Here is a 26,400-nt window from a genome sequence, read left to right on the forward strand (position 1 = left end):
TCTTATTATAAGTTACATCTTTGCAGCCTATTTTTTCTTTTTTGTCAGATTTGAACTTTTAAAATGCAACTAAGTATTCTTTTATATCATTTTAGTAGATGCACAATATTCTAATGTGCAAATGTTATAATTTACTTACTAGTACACTGTTATTGAAAAGTTAGAGGGTTTTTAAGTCTGTTTTCATAAGTGTTATAAGCATTTCAATAATAATAATAAGCATTTCAATAGAGACATCTTTGTATATACCTACAGTGGCTTCCATCTGGGGTAGCCTCCAAGAACACCAGTGAGTGTCCTGCCCTAGTCTGGGTCAAATGAGGAATGAGATCTAAGAGACAAAGATACAAACTTCCAGGCTTGCCTACACCTGTCCCCCTGAAGAATCAAACTCATGTGACACTCAGAAGCTCCCCAAAGCTGTTGTAACCAGGCGCCTGGTGCTGGGAGCCTGTGGAGTGCTCCATGGGCCTTACTGATCTACCCCTCTGCCAAAGAACCCTCGAGACTACAACTTGAACAGGGACAGCTCTTGCTGTGCTCAGTGTAGTCAGGTCACAGCAGGGAACCATGTAGTATTCCCAATACTGGGCGATGGGGCAGAGTTTTCTTGACTTTCATGTCCTAGGAAAATGTGAGGGAGGTGAGGTAATTCAAGAGAAGAGTTTGGACCTATAGGTTTTATTGGACTCCCTTTCTCAACCCCTTCCTTTGGGAACGGTCAGCTCGGCAGATGGACCCCAGATGGCCCCTCTGCTCCTCTGAGGGGGTCTAGAAAGGAGGGAACAAATCCTTTCACTCACCTCCTATCCAGTACCCACCTTGTACCCTGGCCATCAGGGCCACGTGATGAGCTAGAGGTCTGGAGCTGCATCTTCCTGTTGCTTTTGAAAAAACAGTGAGGGTGTGATCTTGGCCATAAGGTGTACTGTCAGGGAAGGGAGCCATCCGTAGTCTGTGATAAAGCAGAACTGAACCAACATGAACCCTTGTCTCAGAGAAGCAGAGCCACTGCCCCCTAACTCCTGACTGGATACCTGGTTGTTGCTCTGCAGACGATTGTTCCTGTGCAGTATGAGACAAGAATGGCCTGTGGGCTGGTGAAAGGTCACGCCTATTCAGTCACTGGGCTGGAGGAGGTGAGTCTTATGGAGTCTGGTGGACATGGAAACACAGCTGAGTTGATCCCCTAAAGTCAGGACTTAACTTTCTGTGCCTCCTTCCCTACTCAAAGAACTTGCCAGTCAGGTCCAAACTGGCTTCCTGGGGTGGAGGGAAGTCCTCAGTGGTTCACCTTATTTTGAGGCAGTGTTTTTCACTGAGTTGGGACCTTGTCAATTGGTTAGACTCTAGGCATCCACCCTGCCCTCTATCTGGGGTTATAGACATGCTTGGCTGAGCCTTTTCTTTTTTTTTTTACATGGATGCTTGGGATCCAAACTTGGGTCTCTGTTCTTGCCCAGCAGATAGTCACCAGCTGACCCATTTCCCTGGCCCCTTTCTTTGGTTTTAATGCCAAAGATGGGAATCTTTCTAATATTTCCAAGAAGCAATTATAAATGTCTTACAATGCTGGATTTGTGGATTGCCATGTTTCCTATTCTCCCATTTTCAATATTTTGCTACCTGTGGGGTTTCTGAAGTTTCCTGGGTCATTTCCCAGGCAGGAACATTGTAAGGCTATAACAGGCAGTTGGATATGTTATGCCCTGAAGAAAGGGATGGACTGAGAATGGTTATGTCTGCAACCCCCGCTGCATGTGACTGGAATTGGTCCATCTAGAGCAGGCATCTGAGGTTTAGCCAGCAAGAGCCTTTTTAAAACCCCACGCAGAGAGCTGGTGAGGTGACTCGGTCGGTAAGAGCACTTATTGTGCAAGTCTGAAGACTTGAGTTCAAACCTGGAACCCATGATAGAATGAGAGGACTGACTCCAGAGTTGTCCTCTGATGTCCACGTGTGCACTGAGGCACATGCACTCTCCCCTCACGTCATACACAAACATGCACACACATGTGTGAACACTCGTATAATAAAAGTAGGAGCTGGAGAGGTGTAGCAGTAAAGAGTACATATTGCTCTTCCAGATGTCCTAGGTTTGGTTCCCAGCACCATCAGGTAGCTCACAACCACCTGTAACTCTAGTTCCAGGGGACCTGACAACCTCTGGCCTGCTCAGGCACCTGCAGGCACGTGGTGCATATAACTCATACATCCACATAAAGAAAAAGAAAAATAAAAGAGAAATAAAGGAAAACTCAAACAGAAATACTTAATGTATTTCTAGAGCCTTATCATAAATGCTTATCCCCTCCACCAACACATAATATGGCCAGACTCCTTACCTGGTCTTCTTACCCGGTTTGTCCACCTGACCAATGCCAGGCAGGCAGTTCTTACACCAGATTCTTTCAACTTCTACCCCAGCCCTCAGAGCAAGTAAGACACCCCATCTTTCCGAACTTGCTCCAGGGCTGCAGAGCATTGTCTCTTTGCCCCAGGCCCTGTTCAAAGGTGAGAAGGTGAAGCTGGTGCGGCTGCGGAACCCCTGGGGCCAGGTGGAGTGGAACGGCTCTTGGAGTGATGGGTAGGTGAGGCAGACCACAGAGCAGTAGATCCTGGGGCCACACTGGGTACCAAACTGTGAGAGTACTGTTGATACTGGTACAACATCACCCTCAAACCAGTGCCCTGCAGAGAAGGGTTCAGGTGCGGGCTCCCCAAAAGGGTTGGAGGTGGAAACGAGAGCCAGGGACTCAGTGAGCATAATGATGGCTACAGACTTGAATGATTTTTCTTTTTCTTTTTGGGTTTTCAGGGCAGGGTTTCCCTGTGTAGTCCTGACTGTCCTGGAACTTACTCTGTAGACCAAGCTGGCCTGAACTCAAAGATCCACCTACCTCTGCCTCCTGAGTGCTGGGATCAAAGATGTGTGCCACCACCTCCCAGGAAAGGAATGTGTGGAAGGGTCTCAGTGTAGGGTTCTGGCGTAAACAGGCAATTTCCCTCTTAGTGCTTCTTTGCGTAAAATGGAAGCAGTACCAGCTCTTTCCAGGTGGCTCTTATGAGGAGTCTGTGTAACAGCTAATTGAGACTACGATGTCCTCTCCTTTGATGTCCACATACAAAGTCCTGTGAAGGAATTTTGCTGTTTATCTCTGAAAAGAACAGACTGAGGACAAGAAGACAACCACCACAGAGGAGTCATCAAAGGCTCCAGAACAAGCTCCTTGAGGGTTCTCTCAGTCACAGAAGCCAGGCTGTCCCATCTAAATGTCAGGCAGCCCCTTGTGCCTGAACAGTATGACAGTGGACAGGCCACACACCTGTGTAGCTGTTCTTACAGACTTCTGCACACACCATAGCAGTACCTGGTCACTCCAGGTCCTTTCAGTCACATACTCATTCACTTGGCAAGTGTTTATTGACCACCTGCTGACTAGGAGGCATAGGGCTAGGCTCTGAGGCTAGTCTGTGAACAGGTCTCCTCTCAGTAGACCCTCAAGATGCTGATTGTGAGCTTGCTGCCTCCTCCATTCATACCATTCCTATCCCTTCACTCATCCAAGTGGCAAGTCTCTTCTTGGAGCTTATGCTCCTGGGGAAGTAGAGGAGGATGCAGAAGCACACAGACTTGTTCCTGTGGTTTAAGGTTCAGCAACTGGATTGCAAAGATACCGCCCTTCATACTTTAGGTGGGATGGGTTACTTGGAGGTAGTGCTGTATGAACAGCGCTCTGTGCTGTGGGAGGACCTCTGTGAGCCATCATTGTTTCCTCCACTCGTCCAAGTCACCCACAACGACCTTGCTATGTTTTCCAGACTAACTTGGTACCCTAACACACTTCCTGCTGATTCCTCTCTTGCAGTTGCTGAATGGAGGCCACGTCTCCCAGCAATCTCCACTTCAGTTCCAGGGCACCCTAACTCCACGCACATCCTGAACCCCGTTTAGCTTACTTCTAACTCAGGAAGCCTGGGACAGAAATGTGTTTACTTCCTTGCTCTGGGTGTGAAAGCACCCAGTCTTAGAAACAGGGCCCTGCTGTTTCCTGACTGGAAAGAAGAGCCACTTAATTACATGCTGAGTCTTTTCTTAGCAACTCAGTGGGGAGCCAAGCTAACAGTTTTGATGTTATTTCATGAACTCATCATAGTTCCTGTGTAGATGATGTAATATTTCCCTCTTGTAGCCGAGGAAGCTGAAGCTGACAGATCAAGTGACATGTCTAAGATGCACAGCTGTCTGTTATCAGAGAAGAATCCCAGTTTGCCTATTTGCAGAATTGAGTTCTTAATGATGAAGCTACAAGATTCCGTCAGAGACAGTGATGCCCTTGTGAATCCATTCGAGGAGTTTGGTCTTAGTATTGAAGGTGGCAAGAAATGATTACAGGCCTCCCCACTGAGGGTAGCAGGTTGGAGCTGTGCTCACATTGGCTGTGGTCTAGATGGCAGGCTTCAACTTAGCATTTCTCTGATCCTCTGTCCCATCCCACATTAGGCCTCCCCTTCTTCCTCTTCCTCCCTTAATCCCTCCATTTTCCTACCAGTTGGAAGGACTGGAGCTTTGTGGACAAAGATGAGAAGGCCCGTCTACAACACCAGGTCACTGAGGATGGAGAATTCTGGTAAGTTCATGACCCAGGCAGAAGCCACCAGGTTCCACATGGACCCTGTTTTCCCACTTGAACTTAAGGCCAAGCAAAGATGAACTTCTGAAGAGATGGCCAGGTCGTAGCAATGACTGAGCTCACGCCAGCATTCGGCAGCTCTTGTTGCAGCTACCCTTGTGCACTGGCTCTGACACAGCTCTCTTCTGAGCCAAGAGCTTTTCTCGCCGGATGCCAGGTGCCACCTTATTCTGGTAAGGTCAGCCTTCTGAATCCCAGCTGACCAACTCCTATGGTACCCTCAGAATCCAGATGCATTTATTTTTGATGCCATTGGCCTTAAAAAATGTCCTCTTTTCCCCGTGCCTAAAATATGCCTGGCAATGGTGAGACCCACAGTAACATTTTGGAAAATGGTTTCCATCCAGCCCTCTCTCATCAAAGACAAATGAGGAGTCATTACTATAAGACATGGTGAGGCCGGGCGTTGGTGGCGCACGCCTTTAATCCCAGCACTTGGGAGGCAGAGGCAGGTGGATCTCTGTGAGTTCAAGGCCAGCCTGGTCTACAAGAGCTAGTTCCAGGACAGCCTCCAAAGCCAGAGAAACCCTGTCTCGAAAAACCAAAAAAAAAAAAAAAAAAAAAAAAAAAGACATGGTGATAGTTTGGGGTCAATATGTCAGAAGTGGCAGTGCCAGGAACATACCTGTAAGTCCATCACTTGGTAGACAGGCAGGAAGATTCAAAGTTCAAGGTCAACCTAGACTACACCATGAAATTCTGTCTCTCCAAAGCAAATGAGCAAACACACAATGTCAGGGTCTTCTGGGTCTTTATTGAGCTGTATTAGCCCTAGAATCTTCCCTTGCCCGGCCTGTGTGAGTCTCTCCTCTTTCACCCTCTCAGGATGTCATATGATGACTTTGTCTACCACTTCACAAAGTTGGAGATCTGTAACCTCACAGCTGATGCCCTGGAGTCTGACAAGCTGCAGACCTGGACCGTGTCTGTAAATGAGGGCCGCTGGGTGAGGGGCTGTTCTGCAGGAGGCTGCCGCAACTTCCCAGGTAGGAAGACACTGGGATGGGAGAAGGGCCTGGGCACTTCTCATTCCAGGTAGAATAATACTGTCACTTAGAGTCTGTACTAAGCTTTAAGTATGCACTGTCTCACTAAATCCCCCTCATTTAAGGAAGGAAACAGCCATGCTGGGAACTCCCCAAGAAGGACCTAGCTGGTAGTAACTTCCTGTACATTTGCTGATAACAAAGGTTGAAGCAGGAAACTGTCAGAGCAACGTGACAATCCTGTTGAATGTATCCTCGAGGACCTGGGAGCTACTACAGTAGCCCAAGAAATCCTGACCAAGTCAGTGGCTCCAGAGACAGAGGAGAATTCAGATTTAGGGAAGAACTAATGAGTGATACCAAGGGTCTCAGAACAATGACCTGAGTGGATTAGTCACAGAACAAAAGTTGGTGTGTTAGTTTTTTTTTTAATGCAATTGGTTGTGAAGATATAGGACAAGGACTTCAATTTTATGACATGAAAGTTTGAAGTACCCGTTGAACACCAAGGTAAAGATTTGTAATAGAGAACTGAAGTCATCTACATTGTAGAGTAGACTTGGTCATTGTCGCGTCTGCTGCGAGGCCTGTGTCCGAGAACACGTGCGGAGGGTGTCGGGGATTGACAACACAGAGACTCGTTCAACGATGTAAAGAAAACTTTAAGCAGGCTCCAAAAAGGTTCAAGAAAACTTCCTAGGAAAGGCTCCCACCAGAGAAGCTTCTGCTCTCCTCTCTACCCTGGCTGGTTCTCCTCTGACCCCAGAAACTGATCTGGGCGTGGCAGAAGAGGTGGTTAGTCTTTGGACAAGGTCGAGGTCAGGGTGGTTTCTGCGGGCAGGCCTTTTCCAGGAACTTAATGCCCCCAGGCATTGTATTGTTTTTAGTAAACATGTTTTTAGTAAACATTGTCTTACAGCTGCCTACTCCCAGGCAGAAGGGGAAGTGGGTCTCTGCTCAAGGTCTGGTGTTCCCACAGGTCATATGATAAAAAACTCAATTAGCAGGATAGAGAGATGGTTCAGCATATGAAGAACTTGCCTGATAAACTGAGTCTGGATCCCCAGTGGCTGGGTGATGGTGGCACACACCTTCAATCAGGTGGATCTCTGTGAGTTCATGCCAGCCTGGTCTATAGAGCCACACAGAGAAACAATGTCTCAAAATAAAAACAAAACAAACAAACAAACAGGCACAGTAAGTAGTGTGTCCATACCCCCAGCGATCTACCGTAAGATGGGAAATGGAGACCAGAGAATTCCCAGAAGCTCAGACCCTCAAACAAGGTGGAAGGAGAGGGCTGATGCTCAAGGATGCCCTTTGACCTCCATGCCCATGCCATGGCATGCGTACGCTTGCTTCCCTGCACAAACACACATACATCACACACACAGAACACTTGTGTTTCTATGATGAAAATAAAAAGTAAATCAATGAGAGGAAATGGACTGTAAAGAGAGGGAAGTTAAACAAGAAACTGACCTAAGATGTGTGGCTCAGGTGTCATTGGAATGTAGGGGTCAGTTAGAAAGTAGAAATCGTGCCTGGCAATGGTGGCACATGCCTTTGATCCCAGAACTCAGGAGGAAGGGGCAGGTGGATCTCTGAGTTTGAGGCTAGCCTGGTCTACAGAGTGAGTTCTAGGACAGCCAGGGCTACACAGAGAAACCGTGTCTTGTTAATGAAGAAGAAGGAAGAGGAGGAGGAAACAGAACTCTCTCTCTCTCTCTCTCCCCTCTCTCTCTCTCTCTCTCTCTCTCTCTCTCTCTCTCTCTCTCTCTCTCACACACACACACACACACATACAGTGGAGAGGTGGAACTAGAGAAGCATAAAGTCAGATCCCAGAGGCCAATGACTGTTAACACGAAGGTTAAAAAAAAGTAAAGCTGTCAGCAAAGACAATGAAAATTCAGAAAGGAGGGGGCACATCCAGTCCAGGAAATTCTACCTGCAGAAGGGTTGGCTTTTTTAGGGTTAGTATTGCTGTGGTGAAATGCCATGACCAACTTGGTTTTGGAATTGATAGATATTTTGATGTTATGCTTGTCAATCTTGAGAATTCCATTTATACAAACAAGTAACACAAAATGGCAACAGTGACCTTGGGGCAATTTCAGAAATGCCTAGGAGTTTTGTCTTAATTCTAAGTCAAAATCTATCTAATGGGGACTGGAAGAGTGGCTCAGTGGTAAAGAGCACTTACTGCTCTTGCAGGAGTACTCACATGATGCCCTCTTCTGACCTCCATGGGCACCAGGCACCCATGTGGAACTCAGACATACACGCAGGCAAACACATATACATAGAAATCTTAGAGTGACCCCTCACAAAGGAACCTAGACAGGTTCCCTGTCTCCTTCTCCTTCCCGCCGTTTCTCATATCTGAGCATGCATTTCCTCTGGTGGGGGGCACAGACACCTTCTGGACCAACCCGCAGTACCGTCTAAAGCTCCTGGAGGAGGACGACGACCCCGATGACTCTGAGGTGATCTGCAGCTTCCTGGTGGCCCTAATGCAGAAGAACCGGCGCAAGGACCGGAAGCTGGGAGCCAACCTCTTCACCATCGGCTTCGCGATCTACGAGGTATAAAGGCTCCTCCGGCCCCAGCACCGGAAGCACACCTTTCCACTGAGGAGAATTTGGAGCTTTCAGCTTGGTCCTCTGGCTTTTCTTGTCTTCAGTGACCACCAGGGCTCCTGCTCTCGGGTCCACATATGTTTGTTACCAACATAAATGCCATGGATGCGGTGGGTAGGACTGGGGCTGGCCGGGTGGCAGCAGGAATTATAGTCTACAGTCACTCTGTGGTTGCTGGTGGCATTCCTTTCTGTCAACTCTGCACCCTCATTCACATCAAAAGTGTTGTTTTTCTATTTTGCTTTCAGGTTCCCAAAGAGGTATAGCAGTGGCAGCGGCCGGCAGTGGTGTTCAGCATTCATTGGGGGTCCTAAATCTGTCTATGGCTCCCTGAGAAGCTTCCTGGTAGGGTTGATGAGCAAGGTTGATAGGAGGGTACCAGACCCCAAGATGTGCATTTTCTCCCTTCCACCAGGATACCCTGCCCATCAAACACACAAACATCCACACACTCATTTTTCCACACTCGTGCAAGTATCCACTCACAGAGACACATTCTAAAGGTGGCTGCTTTCTAGGACAGGAGAATCACCTCCCTCAGAACCCAGCCAAGGTCCTTCCCCATCTTTGGGGCACTTGCCAACCAGAGGGATTTGGAGTTGAGGATCATCAGTTCTGGTGAGTGGTCCTATCTAGGGAAAGAGTATAGACCTGACCTTCATTTCCGAATCACAAGAAAGGAAGGGGAAGTGAGATCCAGAATGTTCATGATGTTGAGCAATCAGAGGCCTTAGGGATTGGAAGTAGATGGAGACTGAAATGAATGACCAAAGAGTTAGGAAGGAGCCCTAGGAGGGGACCTGTGAGGAGGTCCAGGCAACCCTCCCAAGGGGCTCAGGTGTCTTGGATTCTTGTCCTCAGATGCACGGGAATAAGCAACACCTGCAGAAGGACTTCTTCTTGTATAACGCCTCCAAGGCCAGAAGCAAAACCTACATCAACATGCGGGAGGTGTCCCAGCGCTTCCGCCTGCCCCCCAGCGAGTATGTCATTGTCCCTTCTACCTATGAGCCCCATCAGGAGGGGGAGTTCATCCTCCGGGTCTTCTCTGAAAAGAGGAATCTCTCTGAGTGAGTACCAGCCTTTCTCAGCCTGCCCCTAAGAGGTCACGCTCATCTGGCCTATCCTATAGCCCAGAGGCAGCTTTCAGTTTCCTTTGGGCTCTTGGAACTTACCCACTGACCTTTCCATTCTCCACTCCTGAGCCATTGCTCCGTTTCCTTCCCTGGTTGGATTACTTTCTGCAGCACTGGCAGTTAAACCCAGGGCCTTGTGCATGCCAGGCAAGCACTGTGTCATGACTTTTATCTTACTTTTTTGAAAGACAGTTTAACTGAGTGTCACAGGCTGGCCTTGAACTCATTCTGATTGGCCTCAAACCTTTGATGTTCTGGTCTCAGCCTCCTAAGAAGTTGCAGTTATAGCCCTGTAGCACCAGAACAGCCCACAAAAAATATTCGCTCCTTTCATCCTGCAGGTATTTCTTGAGCACCCATTCTGCCTATGTACTCTTCTAAGGCACTGGGTTTAGTGAAGTGAATTAAACAGAAACTTGCTGCCTTCATGGAGCTTAACACGCTAAGGACGATGGACAAGGAAACATTGTGATAATTTAGATTTATAGAAAGGATAAGCAGCAAAAATAACGTACAGAGTAGGTATATTAGACATTGAGGGTGGGTGAAATGCAAGGGAAGCCAGCAAGGCTACATCTCTCCCTCTGGCCACAGACGCACTGGTAGACTCTGACTCTCTGAGTTCTGTCCCTGGAAAAGATGCAGGGAGGAGGTAACTGGGTCATGCTGTGGGACGACAGCAACGTAGCCAGCAGTGCACATGCGCTTCTCTGGGAATGGCACTTACATGGAGCCATCCTGGGTGAACGTGCAGTCCCAGGGACTTTTTTTAGATTTAGTCTCAGGGCTGAAGAGATGGCTCAGAGGTTAAGAGTACTGACTGCTCTTCTAAAGGTCCTGAGTTCAATTCCCAGCAACCACATGGTGGCTCACAACCATCTGTAATGAGACCTGGTGCCTTCTTCTGGCCAGCAGGCATACATGTAGGCAGAACACTGCATACATAATAAATAAACAAATAAATAAATCTTTTTGCCGGGCAGTGGTGGCGCACGCCTTTAGTCCCAGCTCCCGGGAGGCAGAGGCAGGTGGACCTCCACGAGTTCGAGGCCAACCTGGTCTCCGTAGTGAGTTCCAGGACAGCCTCCAAAGCCACGGGGAAACCCTGTCTTGTAAAACTAAAAAAAAAAAAAAAAAAGATTTAGTCTCACCTTGACCATCAAAAAGCCTTTTGACCTGAACAAATTATTGGTGGAGTACTTCCTACTTGGTCCGGGGTGGGGGTACCGAGACACTCTATGTTTGTGTTTTTTCACAGGGAAGCTGAAAACACAATCTCCGTGGACCGGCCAGTGGTAAGTGACTAGGCTCTTAGATATGAGATGATCTCCGGGTTCACACTCCCAGTCTAGGCAGGGGCAGGTGGTGGTGGGAGAGTGGGTATGGGCAAAGGCAGTCTGATGTGCAGGGCAGAAGGAAAAGGATTCTTTTATTGTAGAACCATTTGATCAGTCAGAGGCCGGGCAGTGTGGAAGAGGGGGAACCATTTTATCAACTAGAGGAAGGCAGCTGGACTTAGGACGTGATGACAAGGGCAGCTAACATTGGATTATGAGGTCGGATCACATCTGGTTTCTCACACAGAGAAAAGGAAGTGTACTGGGCTCAGGACCCCAGGGTAGGAACCTGGATCATTCACCTTCCACCTTGGTGACCTGGACAAGCTACAGAACCCCTCTGACTCAGTTGTCTACGCCGCAAAATGGGGATAATAATAATGCCTGGCCATGCTTGCAGAGTTTAGATCAATAAGCTCCCACATGTGGAATGCCTGGTGCAGCATGTGCACCACTTTTCACATGTGTGGTTTGCATCACTTTTTCCAACACTCTGAGAGGCGGATGAGGCTGTCATCTCAGTTTTTCACAAGAGTAGGTGGGGGCTTGGTAGGGTTAAATGGCTTCCTTGCATTTCCAGAGGCAGGAAGTGGCAGGCAGGGAGGCTAAGAACTCAAATACAGACCGGGCGTTGGTGGCACACGCCTTTAATCCCAGCACTCGGGAGGCAGAGGCAGGCGGATCTCTGTGAGTTCGAGACCAGCCTGGACTACCAAGCGAGTTCCAGGACAGCCTCCAAAGCCACAGAGAAACCCTGTCTTGAAAAACCAAAAAAAAAAAAAAAAAAAGAACTCAAACTCAGATTCACCTACCTCCTGGCCTATAGAAGCACAGTGTGTGTGTGTGTGTGTGTTGTGTGTATATGTGGGTATTGTGTGGATGTGTGAGTGTAGTATGTATGTGTGTAGTGTGCATGTGTGTGTGGTATGTATACATATGTATTTGGTGTACATGTGTGTGGTATGTGTGTGTATATATGTATGTATATATATGTGGCATGTATGTGTATATAGTGTGTGTATATGTGTATGTGGATTGAGGATTCTTGGGTCTGCTTTGGAGCTTTGAGCTGTTCTCACCGAGTGTGACTTGAGCCAGGATAAAAGTCCCACTGACTGCCTGTCATGCAGTGACTTCCATGGTCACAGTGCTGACTCGGTGGTAGTGTGTGGGAGCCAGGCACCATCCTAGCCACTGCACATCTCATTTGAGTGTTAGCTGTATCTTACTCTTTCTCATCCTGTGGATGCTGGATCAGTGTAGACTATATATCAGGACACTCAAGACTAGGGCCATGCCATCCACAAGGCCCTCCATTCAACTCTAGCACTGCTTAGAAAGGGTCGAGAAGCTGGCATGTCACATGAGTGTAGCAGGCCAACGTAGGGATTCTAGTGTCCCTACAGACTGTCTTTGCCAACAGCATTCAAATGACACTTGGCTTCAGTATTGGAGGGACAACAGGGATCAGCTGACTGTTGCCACAGGAAATAGCAGGCCCAGTGCAATTGACAAAACTTTTGGTTTGTAAAGGAAGCCCAAATCCTGGAAACCCATACTAAATCTCACTGTTAAATGTTTGCCTAAATAGTAAAACAAGATCTCTTAAAGCAAACTCATTTTCACACAGGTGTGAGTGAGCCACATTTTGGTAACCAATCTTATTTTTAAAGACACCTGGCAAACTGTCAGTCTCTTGATGTGGAGCGAGAATGTTCTTCTCCCTTTGCCCTTGAGGACCTTTAGAAACTGTATTTTTATTTATCTGTGTATGTGCGCGCACAGGCACACACATGGAGGTTACCATGTAGTTCCCAGGGGTCACACTTGGGTGATCAAGCTTGGTGGCAGTGCCGTTACCCAGGGAGCCATCTCACTGGCCTTTGTACCCTTTCTTTTTTTTTTTTTTTTTGGTTTTTTTTTCGAGACAGGGTTTCTCTGTGGCTTTGGAGGCTGTCCTGAAACTCGCTCTGTAGACCAGGCTGGCCTCGAATTCACAGAGATCCGCCTGTCTCTGCCTTCATACCCTTTTAAGCTCCAGTTGATCACAGTATCTGGACCCCAGAGCCTTGAGCACTGGCTATCCTAGAAACCTGATTTTCACCTATTCCCCATTTACTGTTTCCCTTTCCATGCAGAAAAAGAAAAAACATAAGGTAGGTATAACAGGGTGAGTGAGCAAGGCACTGTGCATGTGTGTGTACATGCATGCATGTGTATATACACATGTGCAACATGTGTGCATGTGTGGACATGTATGATATGCCTCTTCCTTCTCTCCTTGGAGCCTCTGCTAGGTGGGCACTCTTCCAGGTGATTGTCATGTGTAACTTCAATCTCACAGTGGTCAGTTGTTTTCAGAGTGAGAAAAAATACAGACAAATGATTCTGTCTGAGGGCACACAGCCAGAAAGAGACATAGCCAACACTGGAGCCAGGTGGTCCTCCAGAGTCTGTGCTCTGAAACACCACAGCCATCAGACAAGGTTTGGTGCAGGTGTTTATGGTGGCCCTGGAGGTTCTAGCATGGGTGCTGGTCTAGACCTGAGGGAACATATACTATGTGCAGTACTTGTAGCAACCCTGAACACCCCCTCATAATAGCATCAACACAGTAAGTACTGTTTATGCCTTTTAAAAGTAGGGTTCACATTCAGAGATGTAAAGTGATATGCCAATGGCACACGTCTAGCAGGTGGGTACCCTGGGACCAGTACCATATTTGTCTGCTCTGAGACCAGTCTCTTGTCCTTACCTCCCCAGAGCCCCTTACACTCCTGCGATATCGAGGTCTGCTGTGCATCTCTACTTGGCTGGTGGAGATGCCCCATGCTGTACCCTGCCCACTGGTCCCCAAAGGCTTATCACTTCCTTTTGTTCAGAGATCCCACAAGCTTCATTTGCTTGGGCAAGAGCTGTTGTTTAGCAAAACAAGCTGGGGTTTAGGGAGCCTCCTGGAGCCAAAGCTGGCAGAGCTGTTTTCCGGTGTGTCCCCCTAGGTGACATCATGGGAGGAGGACAGTGGGACCTCCCTGGTCAGGCTGCTTTCGTGGTTGAGACTGCTTACTCCATTGTCATTCGCTGCACTCCAATCCCTGCTGCCTTCCGCCATACCAACACGGGCATGACATGGTGGCCACTCCCTATCCCTTCCACAACCTCTGCACTCGCACTCCTGTTGCTGTAGCCGGCAGTGTTTGCACAGTAGTTTTTACATTCACTAACTCATCTGGTCCTTACAAAAGCCCAATCAGAAGAAAAGGCGGATTTACCAGCGCCAGTAAAGGATGGGTAAATAAATGGTCAGTGAGGGTGTTTCTTACACGGGAGGGCTGGTTGGGTGCTGGCAAGCCACCAAACAACAGATTGTGAGCGGTCCCCGGGTACTGAGGGGCTGGAGCTCTGCTCTCCGCTAGAGTGCCCTGAACTTGTGGTTATTCCCTCTGCTGGGATTGCGGCTCTGTGCCACCTGAGGGACCTGAAAACCTCCTTTTTAATGGGTTTTACACTGAGTTTCTGGGGGGAACTCAATGTTTTTCCATTTGAAAAATTCCAAAAATATTTGAAAACTCACTAATGTACATCATATACTTTCAGCATTCTTAGAATTTTTATATGCACTACTTTGTACTATCGTGAGAAATGTGGTTGGTGTGATAAAATATTGGACCCCTTAACTTTATACAACACATCAGTAATCTTTAAAAATATGAATCAATGTGAGAAAAAACTGAGGTTCAAGCAGGCATGGTGCACTCAAGGCTAGCCTGGGCTACATAGTGACATTAAGGCACACACACACACACACACACACACACACACACAAAAGACGGGATCCCCCCCCCCCCCCCCAGTCACACAGCTTGTCAATGCAGGGATGAACTTGAACTGAGAGCTCCTGGGTGTGACCATTTCCTCCTCCCTGGACAAAGCCGCTCCAGGAGGGAGGCTGCCTTTTGTGCCTATCAGCCGGTAATCCTTGCTTCCTTCCTGCCCTCCCCATTTCCCTCCCCTCCCCTCCCCCAGCCCATCATCTTCGTTTCAGACAGAGCAAACAGCAACAAGGAGCTGGGTGTGGACCAGGAGGCAGAGGAGGGCAAAGACAAAGCAGGGCCTGAAAAGCAAGGGGAGACCCCACAGGTTTCTGAGCATGCGCACGCATGGGGAGTGTAGCTCGCAGTGGGGCTCTGCTATGCTCTAGGGGTCCACTGGAGTTATGGCGACTCCCACGGGAGGGTCTCTTAAACATCGAGGGGTTTGGAATCATCCCACTGACCTTTCCTCTCTACAAGTTCCTTTGAACTTTAGGGTACTCTTAGGGTGGGCTGCCACCCCAAACTAGTCCTGGGACGGAAATGACAGGACAGCCTACAGGAGTTTCTCTGGGCAGGACAACAGAGCTCAGGGAGACGACGGCTGAGACAAGCCTGCTGGAGAGAGCGAGGCTGCCCTGTCTTCAGTTCAGAGTTGTTGACAAGGCAGGAAGAAGGATGGTAGCTGGAATGGGGTGTCTGGCAGCAGCCAAGGAGGCCTGCGGAACTCTACCTAGGAGTACCCACGTAGTGGGCTGGGGAGAGGTGCTTTAAGGACTTGGCCACGAAGACAGAGGTGGCTTAGAGGACCTGGTTGGAAGAGTCAGGCTCAAAACAGTAGAGAAAGTTGTCTGGAGGTGAGTGGGGGGAGGGCATGGCGCCTGTGTCCCTGTGACCTGAGGCACCAGAGCTAGAGGCAGAGAGTGGAGAGGATCCCCCTCAGGCTCAGCGAGTAGACAGAGCATGAGCCTGGGCCAGCTACTGTCGCTTTGTGGGGCAGTTTGGGGTTGCGGCTTGGGTTCCCACGAACCAGTCTCCCTTGTGTCCCCACAGGCACGGCCTGGCCACACGGACCAGGAGACTGAGGAACAGCAACAGTTCCGGAACATCTTCAGGCAGATCGCAGGCGATGTACGCGTTTCCCTCCTAGCCCAGGGCTCCCACTCAAGAGACTGTCTAGCAGAGGTCATTTTTGTTTGGGAGAACCAGAGGATGCGTGTCACATCACAGAAACCTTTGGGTTCTAGACTAACGACCGCTGGGTGGTTCACAGCCTTCTGATTATGTTGGACGGCTGAGGGTGCAGAAACTGGCCTGTCTTGCTCAGAGAAGCCCCAGCTTCCCATGGCAGAAAAAAGGGGGCTCTGACAAGCTTGGGCAGCTGGCACTTGTCCATTGGCTGCTAAGTCCTTCACAGTTCTCCTCTTCCTCAGGACATGGAGATCTGTGCAGATGAACTCAAGAACGTCCTTAACACAGTGGTGAACAAACGTGAGCGACTCACGCCAGATGCGGGGGATGGGCAGGGGCCACGGCTGTCTGAAAGCAGCTCCTCACCCTTCTCCATCCCCCCAGACAAGGACCTGAAGACACAGGGGTTCACGCTGGAGTCTTGCCGCAGCATGATAGCTCTCATGGATGTATCCTTCCTGCCACCATCCCCAGTCCTCTTACATCTGCCCATAGAGCCAGGGGAACAACTAGGGGTGTCCATGCCCAGGGAAAGGCTTAAGGGGAAAGGCAGGGGTTGCTTTGGAAGGACACTCTGTTTTGGCTGACTATCATCTCCTGTCTTACACACAGGCTTGAAATCCTGCTTGGGATGCTGCCCAAACAAGGATTAGTCTTGGGGGACAGGCTCTGTGGGCTATAGAGATGGCAGGAACTCTGATTGGTTAAGAGTGGAGAGGAAGGATAGAACCTGGGATCAGGAGCCTCGGTAGAGGATGCTGGTTGCTCCGCCTTCCCTGCCTAGTATCCTAGATACCCATCCCAGTTCAGGGAGATCTTACTATGTGCCTGTGGCCCTGACATCCATCCTCCAGACAGATGGCTCTGGACGGCTGAATCTGCAAGAGTTCCATCACCTCTGGAAAAAGATCAAGGCCTGGCAGGTAAGATGGGAGTCTAATGTGTGAGTGACAGACAGGGTTAATTTGGGATTAAGTGTGTAGCTGCTGTCTTTGAATTTTCTATTTTCAGAAAATCTTCAAACACTATGACTCAGATCATTCTGGCACCATCAATAGCTATGAGATGCGGAATGCAGTCAATGATGCAGGTGCTGGGGGGATAAGTGTAGTAATAAAACCTGAGAGCTGGGGAGAGCAAGAAGGGCTGGGAGACTAGATGACTGTTAGAGAAGGGGGGGGGCTTCTCCTTTCTCAGGCCAGCGTGGCCAAGAAGCAGGGAAAGGAGACTGCAAGCCTGACAACTTCACTCCCCTTTCCTCTCCCTGCCCTTCCAAGGCTTCCACCTCAACAGCCAACTCTATGACATCATCACCATGCGCTATGCAGACAAACACATGAACATCGACTTCGACAGTTTCATTTGCTGCTTCGTCAGGCTGGAAGGGATGTTCAGTAAGTGTCTCAGTCAGGGTCTCTATTGCTGTGAAGAGACACCATGATCATGACAACTATTTTAAGGAAACATTTAATTGGGACTCAGTTCAAAGGTTTAGTCTATTACCATCATGGCAGGAAGCATGGTGGCGTGCATGCAGACGTGGATGGAAGTTCTGTGTCAGGATCAGTAGGTAACAAGAGAGAGAGGGACAATGGACCTGGCTTGAACATCTGAAATCTTAAAGCCCACCCCCAGTGATATCCTTTTGCCAACAAGGTCACACACTCCCTTTGGACCTTTGGGGGGCATTTCAATCCAAATCACCACAGAGAGTGAGGGGCTACCTTCAGCTCTCTCTTCCCCCATGGTACAGCTATGGCAGTAAGTAACTGACAACTGCCCAATCGCCTCCAGAAGCTGCCTATCAGTCATAACTCATATCAATCAAGAGGCCAAGAGAAGGATGGCAAGGGCAGTGATGCTGGTTAGGTTCTGCAGGGATTTGTGTGGAAGGACAGCACTCAGCCCAGGGGCTTCTTAAATTACATCTGTAGTCCAGCAGGCAGTCGTGGTAGGATTATGACTTCAAGGCTCCATGGATAGACCTTGGTTCAGTATCACAACAAAGGCAGGCAAGATGAACTCAGATGCATGTGCCTGGTGACCTGAGCTCAGCGCTGAAACCTATGAGGTGAAGTTAAGAACCAACCTCAGAGTTGCCCTCCAGCCTCCACATGTGTTGTGTCATATGTGCTCACATGCACACACAACGAGTTCTGTAAAACGCAAACACAAGGAGACTAAGCCAAATCCCTAAAGGGTGGCGGTGGGGAAATTAAGAGTGAAAACGATCGTGGAGGAGTAGTGACTGGCTTTTGGCCTATGCTTTCTTTCACACAGGAGCCTTTAATGCATTCGACAAGGATGGAGATGGCATCATCAAACTGAATGTTCTCGAGGTAAGCATAACAAATAGAACCCAAGGTGGAGTCAGTGGGGCAGACTGGCCCCAGTGCATCCATCACTCCCAGGACAGGAACTTGAAGCCTGATGAAGATTGTGGTTCCTGTGGTGTGTGTACACCAGAGCTTTGCTCCCCCACCCTCCAAGTTGCACTGCCAGGAAGTACTTTCCTAGAAGACACAGGAAAATGAGCAGGCTTCTTTTAAGAACCTTCCTATCCCCGAGGGCTGATGGGCCTCTTTGCTTGCTTTTGTACTGACCTGGGGCTTCCTCTTTCAGTGGCTGCAGCTTACCATGTATGCCTAAAGAAGACTCGTGCAAAACCCACCAGGACTCCAACCATCGACCACGAAGACCCCAGCAGCTCCACCTCCACCAAGCCTAGGGGCTTCTGTTCTCGTTCCTTCTCCACACTGCTCCAAGCCTTGATGCCTAGCCTGATGCTTGGGAGAACTCTGCCACCTGAAGGCTAGTATCTGCCCAAGCCAGCTGCAGCCTCATTGGGAGGGCTGCTGACTCTGAACTGCCCACTTAGTTTGCACTGGGCTGTCCACAGTACCTGCCAGTGGTACTCACACAGGAGCCCAGTCACCAAGTCTGCACTCAGTTCTTCCAGTTTCAGGATGGGCTTGCTCTGGGGTAAACAGGGATGATACTTTCGGATATCTGATTAAAAAAAAAAATTGGCTGCATTCTGAAAAAAGCAATCTAAATAAAGGCACATATATGGCTGGTTCCACTGTTTTCTTTATTAACATTTCTCAGCCACAGCAGAACTGTCTTCCAGTCATACGTTCATATATCACTTCCAGAAAGACCTAGTTTGGGGCTAGGGAGATTTTTCAGTAGGAACAGGGCTACAAAAGCATGAGGACCCCCAGTGTGGATCTCTAAAAGCCAAGCCCAGCAGCTCACACCTGTAACTCTAGAACTGGAGAGCAAAGACAAAGGAAGGAACTCTACAGGCTTGCTGGCCAGCCAGTCTAGCCAAAGAGACAATGTTTGCTGAACGCCTGTTTTCAAAAAATAGCGGGGAAGGATTGGGGCAATGGCTCACTGGGTAAAAATGCCCTGAGTTTGGATCTCAAGCAACCACATAAATGTAAAAAAAGCCTGTTGGAGTGATCACCCACCTGTAATTCCATCCCAAGGGAGACAAAAAAAGGGATCCTTGGCACAAACTGATTAGCTAGATTAGCTGTGGGTTAAAGTGAGAGACCTGGGCTTCAATGTCAATGGTGGAGAGTGATCAGGGAAGATAGTATTAACCGGACCTCCACAAGTATGCACACACCATACACACACAAAGGAAGATAGAGAAAACAACAACAAAACCAAAGGGAGCTAGAAGAAAATATCCAAAGTCATTCTGACCGTACACAACACAAAGAAAACCGTTTAGTCTACAGATGTACCCAATTCTGTCAGGTATTATTAGAAGGGCTGGGTCTGGGTAGTATACTAATGGGGAAAAGCTCTAGTTTCAGTATAAAATACATATAAAATCAAAATCATGCCTACTGCCCTTTCTTTTATTTGTAATCTTGGTTTTTTGTATTGTTTTGGAGGCTGTCCTGGAACTCTTCTCCGAGTGCTGGGATTTAAGGCGTGTGCCACCAACGCCCGGCGTAATCTTGTTTTTGTGTCAGTGTTTTGCCTGCATTTATGTCTGAGTACCTCACGCATGCCTGATGCCCATGGAAGGTAGAAGAGGACATTAGATTCCCTAGAACGGGGAACTAGAGATGGTTGTGAGAGCCACGTGAGTGCTGGAACTGAACTCAAGTCCTCTGGAAGAGTAGCCAATGCTCTTACCACAAGCCATCCCTCCTGTCCCACTGCTGCTAGTGTTTGAACAAGGACCATTCCGATCTTTTCCAAGACTGCTGGTGTGGAACACGTATGGGCAATAGGAGATGAACCGGGGGTGGGGGTGATCAAAGTACATTTTATGTATGAAATCATGAAATGAACACATTTTAAGTGAAAAACATGGGTAACAGGATGGGTCAGTTACTACAGGGCAATGCAGGAGAGGTGATTTTCTTTTTTCATCTAGCTCCTTTGCTCACTGGCCTGTCTGACATTAAAACAACCCCTGACTATGACTTTAACCTGGACCTTGTGTGGGTCGGTGGCACATACAGAAGCACCATGTTTCCTGCCCACTGCCTTGTTCTTTATATCAAGATGGAAAGGCTACTCATGAAAACACAAAGTAACAAAATGAACACTTAGTAAAAGTACTTTATTTTCTTCTTGTATTTGCTTTATATCTTGCTTACAAAGTTATGAAGTTCACAGCTTTTATACCAAAATGTAAGAAGGCTGTTTAGAAATATCTTTGCAGTCAAATGTCATCTGACATTTCTTCTAATCCATATTTAATATTGAAATACAGTAAGAAACCAAGGGGCTGGGCAGCTCTGGGCATCCACTCCCCTCCCCACAGCCTTTCCTTCTCCACCCTCTGCCAGCACCGGGCTACTTCTGGGTCCTTGGGGGTTGGAGGAGAAGACAAGGCTATTGTGTGGTAAGTGGTGGGTTATTTACACAGGGTTTCACACACATCTGCATATGAAGAGTGTAACCCTATGCAGGCCCACCACAATTTCCTCTTTCCTACCTATAGGCCACCTCCCTCAAACCCAAGGTTCTCAATGACAGCACAGGAATGAAACCACCCTGTAAGTGTAGCAAGTACAGCCTTATAGTAATTCTAAAACTCTCCTTGAAACAACAGGAACAAATTTGCTAAGCAAGCATATGCAAATTGCAGCTATTTAACCAAACCACAAGTAGGTGTTGTTCAAATCTTCACAATATACTTCAATTTCCTTTTCAATTAATTATCTTCCATAAATTACTGTGTCATTCTTGTAAGTCTACACCTACACCCAGCAACTCAGCAACATGCCATGCACTGAAATTGTCCCATAGATAAATCTACCATAAAAAGACAAAACCTTTGTTGGCAACAATCACTTCAATCATGAAAGTATTGGCTTGGATTCTATGTAGTTCATGAATTCAAATTTTCAACTGCTAACTCTCCTGAACAAAACATTTTCTTCATAAAAGCAACAAGTGTAATGCTAAATAATGACTTCTCAAACTTAGGTAATGTCAGGATGACAATTTTTGCTTTTTTAATTTGCACTGTTTACAGTTGAGCAGTGTATGCCAAAATGTGTTTTGAACCTACGTGAAAACTTAAAAAAAAAAAAACCTGGAAGTGTGGCATTTTATTAAAACTGTCACTGTAAACACAAAAAGATCTTTAAAAAATTTTTTTTGCTTTGAGCTGCTGGACTAGGCATAAAAAATCCAAAACCATTAAAAACAACCTGCAAGTACTCATAAGAAATTTGGCAGGTCATTTTTCCTTTCTTTATCAAATTTCCAAACAAAAGTCAGCACATACCCGAGTTGCCCCTTCTGAGGGGACCTGGAGGCTGATCATGAATGATAGACACAGTGAACAACTTAAGAAGATTCCACAGTTCTGTCTCCTATAAGCAGCCACTGTTGAGGAGCCAAGAAACTCAGGGTTCTTCATTCTCAGCACAACAGAGATGGCTCAACCCGGAGAACAGTGACCTGATGCTGGAAAACTACTCCAGCCATTCTTGAGATCATCACACTGCTTCAAAGAAACACTGTGAATGAGGAAACACCGTGCAGGTGCACGCCCGCGCAGGCAGACACGGGCACACAATGCTACCAAGGGAAACTCAGATCACAGTTCTGCTAATCCTGCTGGACTGCCTGCCCTCACACCCTCAAGCATCCTCACCACTGGTTAACACCTTGCATTCTTCCTCCCTGCTGCTCTCATCCCTTCCCACAGGGAAACAGCTTCCTCAGGACACTGCCCTGCCAACATGGGAACTGGGAGATGCTGTAGTCAGAGAACGATGCAGGTTTTGCAATACACCCAAGCGAACTTCCCTAAGAAATTGCTTCCCAGACTCACAGAAGTGTGGTTCCTCTGGTAAGCCCTACAGGAAGTGGAGATGAGAGGTGGAAAGGACTTTAATATTATACAGGAATAGCATAAATATGCTTTGTCAATAAGATCTCAGCATCACACATGGTTCTCTTCACATCTAGGCCACATGTGAACTTACTTGTGAGTCACTCATGAGCTAGTATTAGCCCTAGATTTGTTCTTAACATTTTCTGGATCCAGCAAGTACTACTGGAACCATTCCTGGGGAAAAAATACTTAGTCTTCCACGCAATTTCAGAGGACTCATAGACCAGCTTGCAGCCCATCCATCAATCCCTGGCGGAGTTGCCCTGCCCTAGAGCCGGTGTGGGTGTGATCCGGCCAGGTAAAAAACAAAACAAAACAAAACAGAGGCTGCAGTCCTAGTTCCAGAAAGCATCAAACCTGAAATTAGGATGTGGCATGAGGGTACTCTCTCTCTCTCTCAAGAACTTGAGTTTTGCGAATCCAGAAACAAAAGATTAGAAAGGAGCACTTGTTTAGCTTTACATACAAGTCTTGAGAAAATCCAAGCACAAAGCAATCCTGTTAAGGCATATGACATAGGTGCTCCCAATGGTTGCCTTTCCTGTCACCACACTCCACTTCCTCAGCTGACATGAATGTGAAGGCAGACACTGGCTCTCTTAAGGCCTGCCTGATGCCTTGTCAACTGAATCCAGATGCATTTTCCTGCTCTCCTATCTAAGGTGCTGCAGGTGGTCTCAAAGTGCCCTGTGAGCCTCCTGTGCCACTGCTCTAGGCACAGCAAGACAATAAGAGACAGGGGCAGGCAATGGAGCAACCCAGAAGGCGGGCGCCAAGAGACTTGGAGAGCCAGAAGCTGGAAAGGGGATAAAGGCAGCCCTGCTGTTCACGCCCAGCGAAGGGAGGCGCCACATCGAGCACTCTGGAGTGGTTTACTGGGAAATGCTGTCTTCAGGGACTTCCCATCCTGGAACTTGTCTGATGTCTAAAATACAGAAAGCAGACAAGCCCGGCTGTTTCTCAGGACTCGACCGTGTTTCCTTTAGCACCTACAGCCAGCTTTGTCCATCTACAGAGCATGTAACAGCGAAACACTACACATAATTATTTAAAAAGAAAACAATTTGCTTCAAATTTAAATACCCAGTTATTTCAAAAGTAGGAATTAAAACTGATCCTGAAAAATCTACCATAAGCCATCATAAGAACATAAAGCATAAATCGCAAACTGAATCAATAAAATATGTGTATGATTAGGTTTAAACTGGGTAATCAATTAAAATCTGAATCTTTAATAAACACCAATAGTCTAGTAGCATAAATAACTGTATGTCATTTCTCCCAGAAGTGTACGGTTCCTTAGAATGTGCTTAAACGTCACCCTTACACGCTCCAGCGCAGACTTCAATTGCATGTAACCTATCATCTCACAGACTGCCCAGACTTTGCTGTGAACCACTTTCTCCTTCCCAGCTTCACTGGAGAAGGACAGAGGGACCTATGTGAAGGGCCAATGTGAAAACAGTTTTTGAATGACTTCCCAACATGGGAGGCAAAAAACTTCACGAATCCATTTTGCTGTCATCTTCAGCATGTCGTTCAACATGTCCTGCAACGTCCTAGTGAAAAAAGAGGCTTGTTAGAAACAAACAGGTGGCAGGGCAGTAGAAAGTTATAGCTGAGGAACATGGAACTGGATTATGTATTCATTAAGGGCGGAGGGTGCCAGCCTCCTGCTAACCAACAGGATACTATCCACTTAGAGACGATGGAGCTCTCACCTCAGCACAAGAGCACACATAAAAACACTGCTTCAGCTCTTTATTAAAAACAGCTCAATTGTTTTTTTTTAATCTTAATTAATTCGCAAATTCCTAAGTAATAAAAAGAAAAATTCCTGGTCCCTCCCTATTTATTGCAATCCTGAACACCTTACAAAGCAAACAGGGGTTGCTGGTCTTTGTGCTAAGTCAAAGATTCTCATTCTGTGGGTAGAGACCCCTTTGGGGGTTGAACAATCCTTCCAAAGGGTCACGTATCAGATATCCTGCATACCAGATATTTACATTATGATTTTTTTTTCGGTTTTTCAAGACAGGGTTTCTCTGTATTGTTTTGGAGACTGTCCTGAAACTTGCTCTGTAGACCAGGTTGGCCTCGAACTCACAGAGATCAGCCTGCCTCTGCCTCCCGAGTGCTGGGACTAAAGGCGTGTGCCACTAACGCCCAGAACATTGTGATTTCTAACAGTAGCAAAATTACAGTTATGAATAGCAACAGAAATAACTTTGATTGGGGTCTCCACAACATGAGAAACTGTATTAAAGGGTCATAGTATGAGGAAGGTTGGGAAGCACTGGCCTAAGGTATTTGTTGAGCCCAGGTTGATTCAATCCCACAGAAATACCTGCTTGGATCCTTTCCTAGCAGTGAAAAAAGCATCACAATTCTTCCAGCGACACTTCAGCGTCTGAAAGTTCGGATTAGTGTGGTCAGTCAGCAGATGTTGTTTTAAGTGATCCACAACACCAAATATCAGAGTGCAGCCATGCCACTGCAAGAAAGGATGAGGGGTACATGAAGAGAAGCACAGTAAACAAACACACATGTGTGCACACACAAACACCTTCTTCCCCTCTTACTATGTAGCTCTGGCTAGACCAGGATGATCTTGCACTCTCAGACTCTGGTTGCCTGTGCAGAGATCAAATGATGTCCTACTATGCCCAGATAAAGCAAGTCCTTTATCTTGCATCATAAAATAAAATTTGTTACATTTATTTTGTAATCCTTCTCTTCTGGTTTTTTGAGACTGGTTTCTCTGTTTAACAGCTTTGGCTGTCTTGGAACTCACTTTGTAGACATGTGGCTCATCTCACGCATTACATGTAAAGCAGAGACTTTGCTCTTGCTTCCAAACCTGCAGCCTTGTAATGAACGTTATGACTGCCAATTCCAGGATGTTCGCTTAAGTTCTAGTTAGCGTGTATTAATCATGCACAGTGGGTTTATTATGCTATTCTCACACACTTATACAATGTACCTGGATCATCCTCTCATCACCCTCTCTTGTGTCCTCCAATCCTACTGATTCTCAGTCTCCCTCCTCTTCAAAACTGACCCAATGAGCTTCACCGAGGTCGCTTACAGTACAGGCCAGAGGCTATTTGCAGAACCATGAGGTAGAGCCACCTCAACAGTGGCTACAAAGAAAGCATCTCTTCTCCTAACAATCGGTCACTCCATTAGATCCTCACAGAAGGGTGGGACCTTGAAAGCCTCTCCCTCTAGGGTGTTCATTACTAAATAGCAATGAAAATCTGAGGTTTTTTTCCCCAGTCAGATTGTTTCAACTTCCTTTGTGTTATAGGTCTACTCCTCTATTTTGATTACTTCCCCTGAGAAGACTAACAAGCAAAGACAGTGATAAATGCCAGAGATGAAAAATAATCAGGCCACAGACAAACCTAGAATAAAATTTGAAAAAATATCCAACATTCCATTAATTCTGATAAGGAGGTCAGCGTTTGAGGGAAGAGAAACCTAGTGCCAGTAACTTGTCATTGGTCACACTCCCAGTCCTAGAACCAACTGAAAACAAGGCCTACAGGGATGATGCTGAAGTTTTGTGGGCTAATTATTAGCTTCCATACCCCACCCCACACACACTTAGTTCAGTGGACTAAGTTAAGACTATAAATTTGTTATTCTAAGTTTTTCTATTCAGCAGAAGCCACCAAGGTAATAAGTCAAGCCATAAACTGTTATAGAATATTATTTTAAGATGTGTTATATTTGTTTATGTTGTGGAACATTTGTTTTAATGATGCAGAGATGTGTTGCATTCTTTTATGCTGCATTTAACTCTGTGAAGCTGTGTTACTTTGTCTGTCTAAAACACCTGATTGATCTAATCAAGAGCTGAATGGTCAACATCAAGTCAGGAGCAAGGATAGGAGGGGCTGGCATACAGAGAGAATAAAGAGAAGAATTAAAACAGAGATGAAAGAGCAAGAAAAGAAGGGGCCAGCCACCCAGCCAGACATAGAATAAGAGGTAAAGAAAAGATATACAGAAATAGAGAAAGGTAAAAGCCCAGAGGCAAAAGGTAGATGGGATAATTTAAGTTAAGAAAAGGGGGCAAGAGCTGGGCCGTGGTGGTGCGAGCTTTTAATCCCAGCACTCGGGAGGCAGAGGCAGGCGGATCTCTGTGAGTTCGAGGCTGGGCTGGGCTACAAGAGCTAGTTCCAGGACAGCCTCCAAAGCCACAAAGAAACTCT

General features: G+C 47.2%; 2 protein-coding genes across 5 annotated transcripts in view; one reads left to right on the top strand and one right to left on the bottom strand.

The window, feature by feature from the left end:
• Window positions 1–18,876, top strand: part of Capn3 (calpain 3) — a 47,252-nt gene extending 28,376 nt beyond the window's left edge. Inside the window, exons 7-24 of one of the 3 annotated variants that reach the window (XM_040746102.1) lie at window positions 1,056–1,139; window positions 2,502–2,587; window positions 4,554–4,631; window positions 5,520–5,680; window positions 8,099–8,268; window positions 8,571–8,582; window positions 9,184–9,392; window positions 10,717–10,753; window positions 12,934–12,951; window positions 14,822–14,935; window positions 15,661–15,738; window positions 16,041–16,098; window positions 16,183–16,247; window positions 16,653–16,721; window positions 16,810–16,888; window positions 17,076–17,192; window positions 18,079–18,137; window positions 18,421–18,876. In XM_040746102.1, the coding sequence (XP_040602036.1) occupies window positions 1,056–1,139; window positions 2,502–2,587; window positions 4,554–4,631; window positions 5,520–5,680; window positions 8,099–8,268; window positions 8,571–8,582; window positions 9,184–9,392; window positions 10,717–10,753; window positions 12,934–12,951; window positions 14,822–14,935; window positions 15,661–15,738; window positions 16,041–16,098; window positions 16,183–16,247; window positions 16,653–16,721; window positions 16,810–16,888; window positions 17,076–17,192; window positions 18,079–18,137; window positions 18,421–18,447 (1,521 nt within the window). In that variant the 3' untranslated portion in view covers window positions 18,448–18,876. The other 2 variants (XM_040746103.1, XM_040746104.1) reach the window with 2 other exon arrangements.
• A 1,494-nt stretch (window positions 18,877–20,370) lies between these two features.
• The window catches only part of Znf106 (zinc finger protein 106), a 56,135-nt gene continuing 50,105 nt past the window's right edge, over window positions 20,371–26,400 (bottom strand). For both annotated transcript variants that reach the window (XM_040746105.1, XM_005068500.4), the window contains 2 exons: window positions 24,528–24,674; window positions 20,371–23,739 (listed from right to left, as the gene is read on the bottom strand). In XM_040746105.1, coding sequence (XP_040602039.1) covers window positions 23,683–23,739; window positions 24,528–24,674 — 204 coding nt within the window. In that variant the 3' untranslated portion in view covers window positions 20,371–23,682. The remainder of the gene's footprint in view (window positions 23,740–24,527; window positions 24,675–26,400) is intronic.

Source organism: Mesocricetus auratus, unplaced genomic scaffold, assembly GCF_017639785.1.
Source record: "Mesocricetus auratus isolate SY011 unplaced genomic scaffold, BCM_Maur_2.0 Super-Scaffold_100004, whole genome shotgun sequence".
In the NCBI taxonomy this organism is placed as follows: domain Eukaryota; kingdom Metazoa; phylum Chordata; class Mammalia; order Rodentia; family Cricetidae; genus Mesocricetus; species Mesocricetus auratus.